The sequence below is a fragment of the Saccopteryx leptura genome, chromosome 9 (genome assembly GCF_036850995.1).
Source record: "Saccopteryx leptura isolate mSacLep1 chromosome 9, mSacLep1_pri_phased_curated, whole genome shotgun sequence".
In the NCBI taxonomy this organism is placed as follows: Eukaryota; Metazoa; Chordata; class Mammalia; order Chiroptera; family Emballonuridae; genus Saccopteryx; species Saccopteryx leptura.
Window position 1 is genome coordinate 58,674,328 of NC_089511.1, and position 15,437 is coordinate 58,689,764.

At 38.3% G+C, this 15,437-nt stretch overlaps 1 protein-coding gene across 2 annotated transcripts in view; it reads left to right on the forward strand.

Moving 5' to 3' along the window:
• The window catches only part of BICC1 (BicC family RNA binding protein 1), a 365,663-nt gene extending 351,033 nt beyond the window's left edge, over positions 1 to 14,630 (forward strand). The window contains exons 19-22 of one of the 2 annotated variants that reach the window (XM_066349084.1): positions 2,928 to 3,088; positions 6,021 to 6,120; positions 9,410 to 9,488; positions 11,961 to 12,093. In XM_066349084.1, the coding sequence (XP_066205181.1) occupies positions 2,928 to 3,088; positions 6,021 to 6,120; positions 9,410 to 9,465 (317 nt within the window). In that variant the 3' untranslated portion in view covers positions 9,466 to 9,488; positions 11,961 to 12,093. Of the gene's footprint in view, positions 1 to 2,927; positions 3,089 to 6,020; positions 6,121 to 9,409; positions 9,489 to 11,960 lie in introns of both variants that reach the window. The other variant, XM_066349083.1, reaches the window with a different exon arrangement.
• The last annotated feature ends 807 nt before the right edge of the window (positions 14,631 to 15,437 follow it).

The following is a 15,437-nucleotide window of genomic DNA, read 5'->3' on the forward strand; positions in this document are numbered from 1 at the left end:
AGAAAGGCAATCTAAATGAGCATAGTAGACAGTAAGTCAGTTGTTACCATCAGTCAAGTTGGCTGTGTTGTCAAGATTTGAAAAGACCAGTGTGATGTCAGCCACGTCTAAAGAAAGCATGACTGACTCTTTCATTCTCAGGTGCCCTGTCTGTAGTCGCCTAGACCCTTCCTCTCAGTTTGTGCTGGGTCCTCATCACTGACAGGAGGGTGCAACGGAGCAGGGGGCGGGTGCCACTGGCAGGTCTGGGGGTGGGATGACCTCCACTCTGTAGTCCACATAAATTAAGTTTTGTGCCCCTTCTTTCCTCTTTTTATCTTCTTGCCTTTCACTTAAGGCTGGGTAATTAAAATTGACTATAGACTTGGCTGCTTTGAAGTTTAGGATTACTGTTAAAATATAGGGATTCATTAATAAAAAGGAATCATTAAAGAAGCACAGTTATTTTGACTTTTGTCAGATATTTTAAGAGAATAGGGAGTTTCAAAGAGAATACAGAATCTATAAGTAGTTGAGATGAAAAAGAAATGTAAAGAAAGTTATGTGCCATAATATCACAAAAATATTTTTTAGCCCTTTTTTCAAATTTTATTAATGCATTTGCTTAACCCAGTATATACATTATCTATGTAAAGATATTTTACATTTTTTGTTGGACCAAGTTTCTAAAATCTGGTGTGTGTTCCACACTTATAGAACATTTTAATTGCCAATAGCCACATATGGCCAATGGCTACTATACTGAACAGCACAGTTTTAGATCATTCTTTTTGACACCCTTATCATTATCAATGTCTTAGTTTTCCCCAGGCATCCCTGTTTACATCAGTTATTTCAGTGTTAATTCTCAATAACTCCCACTTTTACTCTCAAAAAAGTAAATTTTTATCACTTGGACAATAAATTACATGGCCAGCTGCTATGTTGTCAAGCCCAGTGGTCACTCCCATGTGCCCATCATGTTCTGCACTTATATTCCCCTTGACCCAGCATCTCACTGGTCACTCCTCAGTCTTTTTTTGACATTGGGGTCTTACCTTCAAATATTGGAGTAGTCCAGGGCTGAAGGCCTTCGCGGCTTGGTCCTGGATCTTTTCCTTTGCATATTGCCTCCACAGGAGATAAAACATCTATTTTTAAAAGAAAGAGAAGCTTTACCAAGCAATCCTTCTACTTGAGCAGGGGTCGGGAACCTTTTTGGCTGAGAGAGCCATGAAGGGCACATATTTTAAAATGTAATTCTGTGAGAGCCATACAACGACCTGTGTATGTTATGCATTATCCAATAAAAATTTGGTGTTGTCCCAGAGGACAGCTGTGATTGGCTCCAGCCACCCGCAACCATGAACATGAGCAGTAGGAAATGAATGGATTGTAATACATGAAAATGTTTTATATTTTTAACGTTATTATGTTTTTATTAAAGATTTGTCTGCGAGCCAGATGCAGCCTTCAAAAGAGCCACATCTGGCTCGCGAGCCATAGGTTTCCGACCCCTGTACTTGAAATATATATAGGACTGTATGATTGAGAGGTGAAAACAACTGAAGAAAGTAATTATCGGCACCCAAAACAATATAGAACAAGATTCTTAGATTTGATGAATGCATTGATCTCAGAAGAGATTAGGTGGATCTGATTGGCTAAGTGTTATCCTTCCTTCCCTCCCCGGGAATTCCTTGTTAAGCCGTCTTTGGTATTAGAGCACCGAATTCTCACATGGACAAGAGCCAGTTGTTGGTTAGGGATGTAGATTCTGCACATCTCTTCTAGAATCTCCAAAGCAGCTCTTGAAGAATGTTTAAAATAACCGGTCAAGTACTTGGCATGGCTCGCACCCAGCTGTGCATGTCACTGGGCCTGAGAGCCATAGACAATGTGGAGAAATCTTTGCAGAGCCAAGGCAAAGCTCGGCATTACTGTCTTAAAATATTTCTCAAGAGACAGATTTGTTTCTATCATAAAATAAACCTGAGAACTCGAGCATTTCTTTTGAGAGAGAGACAGACAGGGACAGACGAGACAGGAAGGGAGAGAGATGCAAAGCATCAGTTCTTCGTTGCAGCACCTTAGTTGTTCATTGATTGCTTTCTCATATGTGCCTTGACCATGGAGCTCCAACTGAGCCAGTGACCCCTTGCTCAAGCCAGCGACCTTTGGGTTTAAGCCAGCGACCGTGGAGTCATGTCTGATCCCACACTCAGGCCAATGCCCCCGCACTCAAGCTGGTGAACCCATGCTCAAGCTGAATGAGCTTGTGCTCAAGCCAGCGACCTTGGGGTTTCAAACCTGGGTCCTCAGCATCCCATGCCAATGTTCTGTCCACTGCGCAACCCTGGTCAAGCCCTAGCATCATTCTTATATCACTTCATGATACTCTTAATTTTGGGAGCACTCTATTTTGTGAGCTTATGGTCTAATTATATTTTTGTAGGGAAGGAGATTTATATGGTGCAATATTGTAGAATTCCTTTGACCACAGGTGAGCACAAGTGTGGAACAGAAGGCCAACCTGCCATCCAAAAGTAGCCTTGACTTACAGTAATTTTCCATACCTTAATTGTGTTTTAAGCATCTCCCTCCCCATTCCTCATTTAATTTGCATGCAGTCATTTATAAAGAGCAGATGTTTCTGAATGCTTCGGGAGAAAATGATTAATGATTATTAACTGCAGAGGCCCCGTTACTGAATTGCTGCCTCCCAAATATAACCTTTTAAATGGCAAAAGCCTCTCTGAAAGCAGTAACCAGCGTTTTCTTAATGAAAAGCCAAAGTTTCATTCAGTAAAGGATTGCTCTATTTCTGCAGCTACTGTTCAGTTCATCCCAACAATGAAGTTGAAATATTTGAGTGATTAAAACTTGTAATTAAACCTCGTTCTCTCTGGGCCTTTGCACCTCAAGCCTGTCTCTCATTTGCCCTGCAGCGGAACACTATCTCAGCAGTAGCAATTACATGGACTGCATTTCCTCGCTGACGGGAAGCAATGGCTGCAACCTAAACAGCTCTTTCAAAGGCTCTGACCTCCCTGAGCTCTTCAGCAAACTGGGTCTGGGCAAATACACGGACGTCTTCCAGCAACAAGAGGTTGGTCATTATTTATTTATCCCCATCTCCCCCGCGTCTTTGTTTGCGTTGTGTGTATGACGACTTCTAGAATGAAATCACTCACTGACCTATGACTGTTTTCACTGAGCATTTATTCAAGTCTTCTGGCTTGTTTTTGCTAAGAAAAATGTGATTTCATTTCCTATTTATTTAGTCCCACTCTTAAACACAGGATAGCAGAAATACAGAGAATAGTGTTCACAAAAACACATCCTCAACAGTTTTAGCTAAAAGACCTAAACGGTGTATTAATTCATAGGAACTTTTGATTCACAGCTCATTTGACATCAACAGCAAGTCTATATTTAACATGCTTGCACTCTTAAACTGTACCTTTATATGTGGCACTTAAAAGTAAGTAAGAGGATCTGAAGCAAATATGTGTGCTCCTTCTGAACCCATCCTGGTCATGTTACTGAAGTGTTCTGACAGAATATAATGTACTCCTTATACATGTTAATTTATTCATCAATTTACTGTTTGGGTTTTGTCTAAACTGAGACAGGGCTAAGATGTTTTCTGAACCATCTCTATTGTGGATTTTGGTCTGACTGATCAGCCACAGCCATTTTGCCCTGGCATAAATAAAAGGGCACGATACTGTGTAACAATGCTGGCATTTTCCCAGGGCACGTCTCACCCAAAGCCACAGAAAGTCAGAATAGTTCCATAAATGTTTCTGTTTGATCCAAGTTTGATACCTATTGGCTTTATATTAGAGAACACCGGATTAAGTCAATAATTCCAAGATATGTATCAGTGAACAAAGGAGATAGAATTTTTATTAGGTACTTTGTATCATTAACTTAAGGTATTGCCCATGGTTTAATAACTTGTTTGATTGCTGAGTTTTTTGCTTTTTTTTTTTTACCAAAAAAAGATTATTATGTGTTTGTTGGAATTCAGTGTATTAATTTTGTTTACTTTTCCCTACATCTAAATTATTTTTCATTTAACCAAAGATTTTGTAAGTTGAATAACATCTCATCATCAATACATCAAGGAATTACATTTATTTAGTCTTGCTGGTTAATGAGGGTGGCTGACTGACAAGTTCAAAGGCAGAGTTAACTTGTCTAGAAACAGAAGGTCTCCAAGTATGAGATTAGACATTCAATAATATTCTGGGTTTCTTTTTAATCTGTATTTATTTCCTATTTGAAAAAACATAAATAAATTTACTATAGGTACTTCTTCTCCACTTATTTCAAGGAGGAAGAAAATAGGATAATACAAAACCAGGGTGGCTTTATCTAATATTTAGTGACTAGAGCACGGGTCAGTGGACTGTGGCCTGCAGACCTGCTACCTGATTTTGTGAATAGAGTTTTATTGGAACACAGTAAAACTTATTTATTTTGTACCTTTTTTATTTACATATTTATGGTTGCTTTCAAGCTAAAATAGCAGAGTGGAGTAGTTATAACAGAGACAATATGGCCCACAAAGCCTAAAATATTATATTTACTGACTGGCCCTTTTTTTTTTTTTTTTTTTTTTTTAATTTAATAATTTATTTTTTTTAATGGGGCAACATCAATAAATCAGGATACATATATTCAAAGATAACATGTCCAGGTTATCTTGTCGTTCAGTTATGTTGCATACCCATCACCCAAAGTCAGATTGTCCTCTGTCACCTTCTATCTATCAATAGTTTTCTTTGTTCCCCTCCCCCTCCCCCTTTTCCTCTCCCTCTCCCCCCTCCCCCCGTAACCACCACACTCTTATCAATGTACTGACTGGCCTTTTAAGAAGAGTTTGAGGATGCCTGAGATTCTCCATTAAATAAAATTCCTAAAAACATAGTTTTAGAACTATGATAAAGGATAAAAAGGTTTTACAAGATCTGGATATAACTTCTAAATCAAAACAAAATTTCAAAATAATTTTTATAATTGAACAAAGAGTATATTTTACTGCTTTCAGGTGTGTTGAAATTTGGTACTGCTTTCTTCATTTCAGATATTTTCTAATATTCAGATACGACTTAATAAGAATCCCCCATTAACCTTGTGAGATTTATTTTAAACAGGTTGAAGATTTATTTAGCAACCCCCCCCCAGATATATCTATATACATTATTACTATTCATAGCTGCCCATTATTACACCCCCTTGGTGAGTTTTATATCTGCAATCATAGGTAATGCCTGTATTAGCCCCGCAATGTCTACTATGGTCAACCTATGTACATACAGATGTACTGTCAGAGTGTGAATCTGAACCCGTCTTTGTAGTTTCAGAGCCCATCACCTTTCTGTCCTTCCACACTGTCTTCTAGGATGGGTGGGATCTTTGGGCTGCTTCCCTCTACAGTTCATTGCTGATGCCAAGAGTACAGTTACTCTGTTCCTTGAAAGACTCTAGTGTGCCACTTGCAGAGAGAGTCTGCCAGGCTCAGCCAGGTGAGTCTTGGGTCTGATATAGTTTGGGAATTTTTCTATCGTTCTTATGAAGAACACGGTGGAAGATACCATCTGGTATTTATTTATTCATTTTCTTTTTTATAGAGATATACTTGACCGATTCAGAATTCAAAGCTAAGAAATATTTTCTCTCTCCTGTACTTATTCTTCCTTTTATCAGTTCACACATGCAAAAATAAAATGTACAATTTGTGTTTCTCTTTTTATCCTGGCTGCTAGGATGATCAGACCTAAGTTTCTATCTCAAGTGCAGTAAATCACTGGCTTAGACTAAGTCTTCTGCTAGAATAATCACTTTTGTCACATTACCTTAATTATTTAACTTTTGTCCCTTAGGTTGGTGATACCATCATTCTTTCCTGGAAGTAGGCAAAGCATAATTAATAAAAAAAAAAAAAAGATTTAACCATGAGTTGAACCTATAATGAAAAAGAAAATACATACTATTATTATATTGATTATAAATTAATTTTTTACTCACAGATCGACCTTCAGACATTCCTCACTCTCACAGATCAGGATCTGAAGGAGCTGGGAATTACTACTTTTGGTGCCAGAAGGAAAATGCTGCTTGCAATCTCAGGTGAATATAAATGCTTATATTCATATTTCACAACCTGCCAGTGGTCTCAGCCAGCGGGGAAGCGACCCATCTACTACTCGCTTACTGTCCTGGCACTTTGGTGGTTGTGGTTCCAAAGTGTTTTCCCTTTAACAGTGTGACAGATACTATGAACATCCCCTCTCTTTCATCAGGACATTGCCTGAAAACCTTCCCTGGCAATGTCATTCCTAAAAACAGATTTCTTCAGAAAGATCTAACCAAAACTCCCTTTGCAGAAGAACATGAGACTTGGGGAAGCAGTTTAATTCTCGTTTCCTGTGCGTGCGTGTGGTTGTGTTAAGCAATAATCATTTGGTTAGTGAATAATTATTCAGGATGGACTGTCATGTTTCAAGTGCATGTGTCCTTGTATACCAACTGAGGTCATTGTACCAGAGGAAAAAGAATGCGCCTTAGTATAGCTAGAACCTGGTAGTATTACTTGTCTTAGTGCTTTTCATTTTTTTCCCTAAGGATTTCCTAGAGTGTGTGAATCACAGAAGGGTGTAGGATTCGGAAAGTAGTCACAGAATGAAGGAAAATAATGTTGTCCGTCTCCCAGATTCCCTTCTGTGTGCATCGGTTTCATATTCTCTCTGTTACGAAATGCTCTATATTTACTGGATACCTCATATTTGAAAGGAGTTGAGCCAGATGATGAGTCAGGAGTTGGCAAGTACATAACAATGTAGCTCCAAGAGGCGTTTAGACATATGAGAAAGAAATTTGGGGGTTAAAATTGGATTACTTTTTGAAGACTTTCTGGTAAAGTTCATGAGTGTCAATTTTATGTGTACCAGTATCTCAAAAAGATAAGGGCAGAAGCCAAGTGTCAGGTGCGGTGAGAAGATGACTTTGCTTTTTCACAACACTAAAGTTGCAGGCCATGCCTTCTTGAGGCCAGCAGTAGCACCCAGCGGGTGAAAGTTCTTTCCAAACAGCGTTCCCTAATCAGATCAGCAAATAAAAGTTAAACCTCAGTGGCTTTCCATTCTGTTTTAGAGCAGATTGCATTCCCCACCCACTCTCCCACAGGAAATCTTATCAATAGAACTAATACCTGCAGCCGACGTGAGCAGAGCAGCCTTGAAGCAGTGGTGAAAGTTAAGCCATTGCGCAGCCTGTTCGGTTCCTTCGTGGATCAGTCAGTACAGTTCTGCACGCATCAGTTGGAGAAGTCTTCCTCCACCCTGTGTTCCCAAGCGGCTGCATTAATGGAGCTCCACAGGGCAGATGTATTTTCTTCTTCACTCATAAGATCAACCTGAGATAGTACAAAGAATACTGTATTTAAATAAGGAAATTTGGGCTTTCACTCTGCCAACTCATGAGTTCTTGGGTAAGTTTCCAAACCGTGAAGGTAGATAGGAATAGATGATCATGTGAGGTTACCTTCTATTTCTACGTCTGTATATTATCATGGTGTGTCATCCACATGGTATATCATAAGGTTTTACAGTTTGTTATTAGCAGGGGCCTCCCTTGTTTTTCCGTTTTTGCTGTCTGTGGCAATAAGGTAGTTTTTCTTAAACTTGTTTACCCTAAAGCTTAACCTCAGAAGGCTATTCCTAGAACTAAATTAACTTTATATATTTTCATGTTCTTTCATTAATTTGAACATGAAATTCATACTACTTGAAATTTGATTAACTCACATAACCACCACGCCTGTATTATTAAAATATGCCTGTGGGCCAGAATGTTTATACCAGAGAAGTATATGTTCCAGAACTCCGTAATCTTTCACTAGAGATTCACAGAATGTCAGTGACAGTGTAAGGAAAATTCTTTCTTGTGTACCAACTCTATTCCCAACTCTGTAAGGCTTCCTAGCAGATATTTCTAAATATTTTCATAGGTTCCAGACAGATTGTCAGGATCTTTACTTGCAATGCATCTGTGATGTCTTCCAGGTGGGTTTGGGGGAGTAGGAGGGGACATAGCAGGGATTTTGAATCCTCCATTTAAAATATATATATAGCCTGACCAGGCGGTGGCGCAGTGGATGGAGCATCGGACTGGGATGCAGAGGACCCAGGTTCGGGACACCAAGGTCTCCAGCTTGAGCTCAGGCTCATCTGGTTTGAGCAAAAAGCCCACTAGCTTGAACCCAAGGTCGCTGGCTCCAGCAAGGGGTTACTCAGTCTGCTGAAGGCCCACGGTCAAGGCACATATGAGAGAGCAATCAATGAACAACTAAGGTGTTGCAACGTGCAATGAAAAACTAATGATTGATGCTTCTCATCTCTCTCCATTCCTGTCTGCCTGTCCCTGTCTATCCCTCTCTCTCGGTTACTCAGTCTGCTGAAGGCCCACAGTCAAGGCACATATGAGAGAGCAATCAATGAACAACTAAGGTGTTGCAACATGCAATGAAAAACTAATGATTGATGCTTCTCATCTCTCTCCATTCCTGTCTGCCTGTCCCTGTCTATCCCTCTCTCTGACTCACTCTCTGTCTCTGTAAAAAATAAATTAATTAAAAAAAAAAAAAAGAAAATGAGCAAAAAAAAAAAAAATAATAATAATAATAAAATATATATATATTTTCTCTCCAATCATCATCTTCATTGTGGTTCTTTTGAGCTTATATATAACTTATGTAGCCTCAGTGGGGTTCACAGGTCCTTACTTTGAAAGGGAACTTGACTTGGAATAAGATGCCTTGTGAATGCTCTGCATAGCAGGATGTAGTTGGTTAAGAATGATTTCACCTTTGTAGAGTGCATTTGTTTGAACCTGGTAAATTGTTTTCTCTGCAAAGAATCACTTTTTAGGGAGAAGCCCTTCATCAAAAAGCTTCTTTTTCCAATTTAACTCACCTGATAAAAAAAATGCATGCATTTATAGTCTCATTTTCAGACAGGCAGGATAGCAGGGCAGCTGTGAGTTACGTTGGTCTCGTGGTTACAGAGTTTGGTTAGATACAGTTTACTCATCATTTCTTCTTAAAATTTGATAAATTTTTTATTTAACTTATAATCAGAGTTCTTTAAGTGTAAGCTTTGGTTCTGTTTTGAATTTTGGGCCAGAAGACATGTATTATATTTTAGTGTTATAGGAGATAAGATTTATCTCTAGTAGAAATGTATCAAAGAAAGAATAGATTTTTTTTTTCAAATCCATGATTTTTTTGTTTCTCTCCTAGTATTTTAGTTAGCATTTAACTAAATGTACAGGACTAAGAGAAAGGGAGTTTAGCATCCTGTTGACAGGCTTCCCGCCACAGCCTCAGGTAGATCTAACATCTCCCGACCTATTCTTTTAGTTTGTGACTCTGTTCAGATCCGCAACAAGATCCTGAGAGCTGCCAGGATTGTGTGAACCTTGGAATTTCAAAGAAAAAGGTTGGTATTTTCCCAAATTATCCCTTAGGCTTACTGAGAAAAAAATGTCAGAGGAGGGAGTTTGCTTTACAATTGAAAAAAACAACAAAAACTAAAGTCTCAGTAGGACGTGATCCTTGAAAAAATCTCTAGAGGATTTATCTCTGTGCTTCACATATATATCTTAGAAATTACATTCTTTAGGGAATGGCTAAATTCCTTCATGATCATTTTATTCTCTCAAATACCTAGTGGATATGACTTTTCAGAAAAAAAGTTTTTAATATCTATTAAAAAACTATGTCTTCTCAATGGCCCACTTGTTTTCCTGTGCTCAGTCAGACATGTTCTGTGTGATAGGGGCAAATAGTGTTTGACCTCATTCATCCCTTTCCTTCTCTGTAGTATGGGAATGCATGCCCTGATTTGTGGGTTATTCCCTCATGAGAAAATGACGGCCAAAGAAAGTGTTTTAACTTGAAGGTGATAAAATTTTCCTAGGCTTTGTACTTGAGAGGGATTAATTTATTCTTAACTCTCCTACAATTGTCTTAAAATGTTTTAAATTCCATCTTGATTTCTGAATTTCGGTTTGTTTGTTTTTAAACAAGGTACATGTGTTCAGCCTTTTACTAGGAAAGTCACTGATACTGCGTTTCTGCAGAAATTGGAAACAATAGCCATTTTTAAGCATAGCTGCATGTGTCTTTTGCTTGTAAAGGTATCTTCTTTGAAGCCACATTTTTCTATTTAAGAAAAATTGGTATAGTAAACTATGACATAAAGCACTGCTGTCTGGCATGCGTGGAATTACCATTTTCTCAAATTTGTTTTCCTGATGCTCTGATTGATTGTCTCCTCCCAGTGGATGGATCACTGCAGCCCAGGGCACGGACCTTTGCATCAGCCAAGGTTATAGCTTGTCACTTCACAGCTGTGTGGACAACTTATTTTGGCTATTTTTAAAACTCAATTTTCTTACATATAAAAATGGAGAGTGGTAATATTATCTAGCACTTAATGAGGACTTAAATAGAGCTAAACAAATATAAAGTACTGGTCATATAAACTCTAATAAATCACTGTTATTTTTCTTCTCCCCTAAGACCTAAATGTGAACAAAAGAGAGATGTCTCCATTCTTACATCACCCCTGTGGGGAAGGCACTTACGTTTTGGCATTGAGATGAAATGTCAAGGGTGTTGGTCCATTTCTCAGAAGTTGGAAGACAGGAACACTTCTGGCCATATGGCTATCCTTGGCCACCTGTGACCAAGTCTGTGTTTCAGGCTGAGCATTGCTGTAGCAGGTCAGAGCTCGCTGGGCAACTTCAGAATTCACTAGGAGATTGTATCTATGTGTGGTTGAAAAATTACTGAGAACTGTGCCAGTATAAGGTACTAAATCACCAGCTCCACGTACTCGAATAAAATAAATAAATAAACAAACAAACAAGCAAACCTTAGATACATTAACTGTATAATCCCTCTTTTTGAAATAGAGTGCATTTGAAGTAACTTGCAGTTGGTCCCTACAGAACCCTGACAGTTCTGACAGGGCCAGAATCTGACAGTTCTGTTTACTTATATGAGTTGACAAGCAAGAGTTCCATCAGTTGACTTGAGGATTTATATATATGTGGGCAGGGGATAGAGTGGTTGGATAGTCATAAACAAGGTAGGCTGCTCCAATTAATTTTTTTCTTTTTCTTGGTTAATAATTTTTAGTTGGAAAAAGACAGTGTTCTCTAAGTACTCTTTGGCTTTCTTCAAATTGAGCATTCTAGTTTTTTCCCTGAAAATATAAATTGAAGTATTGGTTGTTTTCCTTTGTATTTTCTAAATGGTTGCTATTTTTACTAAGTGAACTTTTTATTCAAGGACACCACCTGCTGATAGGCTTCTTCATGTAGCTCTTTCGGACTCAGGGAGCACAGGCACATAAGTTGGTGGGGCCACGGGGCTATGGCTGCACATCTCACTGTGCTCCTCCTCCAATATTCTCAGGTTTAGATATGGGGTCTTCTTTTCATGTCTGATTTTACTAATTTAATGGTTGCTTATTTGACATGGTGAGTTCGATAGGGGTAATCATTTTCTGTGTCATTGGTAATGCATCCTCTCACAGGCCTTTCCTCAGCTTTGACGACCCCCCTCCCTTTGCCTCTGAAATTACATTTGCGATCATTTGTATATCTAAGAGTTTAGAGGGTTGTAAGAATGGTATATCCCAGACAGTTTACAAACTGCAATAAAAACTATTAGCTGTACCTGGTTTCTTGGCTCCCAACATGTTACCTTTAATATCAGACTTTCTAGCATTTCAGAAATGATTCGACCATCACCTAAAGGTTTTCCTTTTGCTACCAGACTTGACTTTCCCCTCAAAACCTACAATGCCACCACCATTTTCTGAGCTCTACTGCCATGTCCTGTAGATTAGAGAAGTTCTCCATGGAGTTTCTGACAATTCTCTCTCTCTCCCTTTCTCTAGAACTAAATAAAAACCGAAGAAAGCTTTTTGAACCGCCAAATGCACGTGCCTCTTTCCTGGAAGGCGGAGCCAGTGGGCGGCTGCCCCGGCAGTATCACTCAGACATTGCCAGCGTCAGCGGCCGCTGGTAGCAGTGCTCTGCGCGCGCACCTCCGCCAGCTCGCTCGTTGGACACAGGAGATCTGTGAACGGACTTCACTGCACCCCGTCCTTAGCACTCTGGTGTCTGGTGTCAGGACCAAAGCTTCTTATTCACACCTGAATTTTGTGCCAAAAAAGGAAGAAAAAAGAGATGTTCTTATGTCATCATACAGAACACCACATGCAGATCCCTTTTTTGAAAAATGGCAATTGGACAGAATTTGCAATATGAGGGTAGGGCTTTACTTCCTGTTTTTATTTACCTATGTAACATATGCACTGATTTTTTTTTTTTTTTTTTTACTTAAAATGAAGGATGATTTGACATCTGGGATGCCAGAAAACATTGAAGTTATTGTTTGCTTGTTTTGTTTTGGTATTTGGGGATTTTTTAAAAAAATAATCAAAGTGGAATTTTCTGGTACTGCTTTAAATAATTGTTGAGGTCTTTCAGCACTTTACACTTTCTAATTTCTTGTCCTGTGGAAATTATCTCTCTTTCTATCATGTTTATGTTACCTGAGGTAATGGTACAAATCAGATTTAGTCATATTTTTTCCAACTGTGTTAAATTTTTATTTGAAATGGTACTGGATTATTAGTCTTTGTGCAGAATATTCTGTGACTTTGGGAAATGTAAGTGACTCCACTTGGTTCTGGACCAGTTCTGTTCATTTATGTCAGCATCCTAGAAACAATTAGCAATGAACCTAGTTCACTGTAATAGGTGCAAAGAAAGACCAAATGGACTTTGCAATATTAACCCTTTGCAATTATCATATTTAGCTGCTGCCTATATTGCTAAAATGATTTTAATGGTTGTCTAAAAGCAAAGGGCTATTTTTAGTATACTGCCACTAAGGGACAATTATTTATATCAAACTTTTTATTTTTAGATATTATAAGCATACAGTACATAATTGATTAAATTGATATCTACTAGAGATTTATGGTACCGAATGGATGGCATTCAATACCTGGAGCCTTAGATTGTCACTTTATTTAAAAAAGACAAATAATCATCTGACAAGACAACACTGTTGCCATTAGGAAGAAAAATAGATGTCCTTATCATGTATACATTAGCTGTGCTCCATATGGTCAAAGGACTTTCCTAAAACCATGTATGTCTGCTTTAAGTAGACTCATGTTTGTTGAGAACAGAAGGCTTTATTTAAGTCTCCAGGGTAACAGTTTATAAAGACAGTGGAATTTGAAGGAGGGGGGAAAATGACTATTTTCTAAATGGCTAGACTCATTGTTAAAATCTTATACTGTGAAAGTCAAAGAAATCAGGCAACATTGTTTCCTAGGTCTTTTCAGACATCTTGTGGATTTATGAAGGTTTTCAATTCATAAAGAAAATCACTAAGTGCCTCTCTTTTCTTCAAAGTAATATTATTTCCAAGTGTATTAATTTGTTGGAAAACTTTCCCATAGGAAATGTTGTGAATTACCTGTACTGTAATGACTTATTTATGTTCATTAGTCAAGATTTTCTACATGGACATAAACCACTGTTGCATGCTCTTAGCAGAAGGCTTTAGATAAGCAAACATAACAATTGGGGACTTTCATACAAAGGCAGAATCAGAAATACTTGCCAGCCATTTTACCATGAAGGAACAGAATTGAAGAGAAATTTTGCACACAGAAAAGTTTTCACTTTAAAAAATTGTGTTGGTTACTGTAAAGGCATAGATGATGTACTATTATAAAATCAAGTATAGCAGCACTGAGGGGATACCCGTTCCTAAACTAAACTGTATCTGCTTAAGGACAGAAAGCTGGATTGCTCCCTTTGCAAGTACAATGGAATCATCCTACACACGTGTCAGAAGTACACGTTGTCATGTGGAGCTCCCCATCTAATGTGGCTGTACAAACACATATGCTACACATTCAGCACAAGAATTCCAGGTTTGTTTCCTGTTGAGCAACCCAGTGCTCTAAATTCTTTCGTTTCTTTAATAAGACTTTCCCAAATAAAAATCTTTTGGCGCTCTTTCACCAGCCCTCTACCGTGCGCTCACCACACAAGGTAGATGGAGTGAATTTGCAGTATTAGGTTGAGAGAGGTTTTATGAACAGTCCTTTACGCCAAAAGGAAAACTGTCCCACTTAAACTAGATTAAATAGGGTGGTTAAAAATAAATAAAAACACTGGAAATTACTTTTCTCACTTTCTCTTGACGCCAGGAAGGGAATATGACACTACAGTACTTAGTGTTGTCAGTGTTATATGATGCACAAAATATTTGGATTATTTGAATAAATGGTAGTTTTTAATCAATCTGTGCCTTAATAGTGACCAATTATCTGTAAATATAGAACAGATACAGATTGTATTGTATTTTTTGTGTGGGTTTTTTGTCCTTTTAATGATTTTTTTTTAAGTAAGAGATGGAATTAAACATTGAAAAATGGGAAATTTTTCTAAGCTAATCAATTGTTATATGACAAATAAATTTATATAACCCTTTTGTATCACCCCTGCTAGATGAAATGTCTTTTAAAAGAAAAAAATCTTTGCACAAGTTCTTTGCCTGTGTTTGTTTTCTAAGAAAACATTTTTTGGTTTTATGTGGCTATTTTCAGCAGAATGGAAAGCTGTTTCTGTAAGTAGAACTCTGTGTCCTGTTGTTTTGCACTGACAGTCCTCATATCACCCAGAAGCTAAGGCACTTTATTTTAGCCAGTGAATCCAGGACCAGTATTCAATCATTGTTTCTGTGGCCACCCATTAGGCACATACAAAAGGAGTAATATGATGGACCAGGTTTTATTCTTGTGCTTTCCTTTATAACGGCTCGAATGTATGATTACTTTGACAGCCTCATCCATCAGCAGTGGAGCTCCCTATTGAAGGGCTTCGTGGCCCAGGTCTCTCTCTCAGAAAGTGAGCTTTGTGCTGTCACTGAATGCTCGCTGTGCCTTGACCTGAGATTCTGTCTGAACTCATTCTTAAACACACTTGCTACTGTATTACTAATCCTGAGATATGTCTAAATCTCAAAGAAAACCTTTCCAGCCATATGCACCCAGAAATATTTGCACTTGAATTAGCTGTGGCTATGTTTCTTTAGAATGGTTTCTAGCACAAGAATTGTTTGAATAACTGAAATATTACGTGGGAGCCAATATTAAATTATCCATTCACTCATTCATTATATAAATACTTAATGATGGCTTAGTAAGTACCAGGACCTGTTCTAGGAACAGCAGGGAATGAAACACGAGCCCTTACCCTCATTAAGCTTACATTCAAAATGAAGAAAGGTGGAGCAGATGAAGAGGGGATTGGAGGATGGACTGTCCCCACCCTTCAACAGAGTC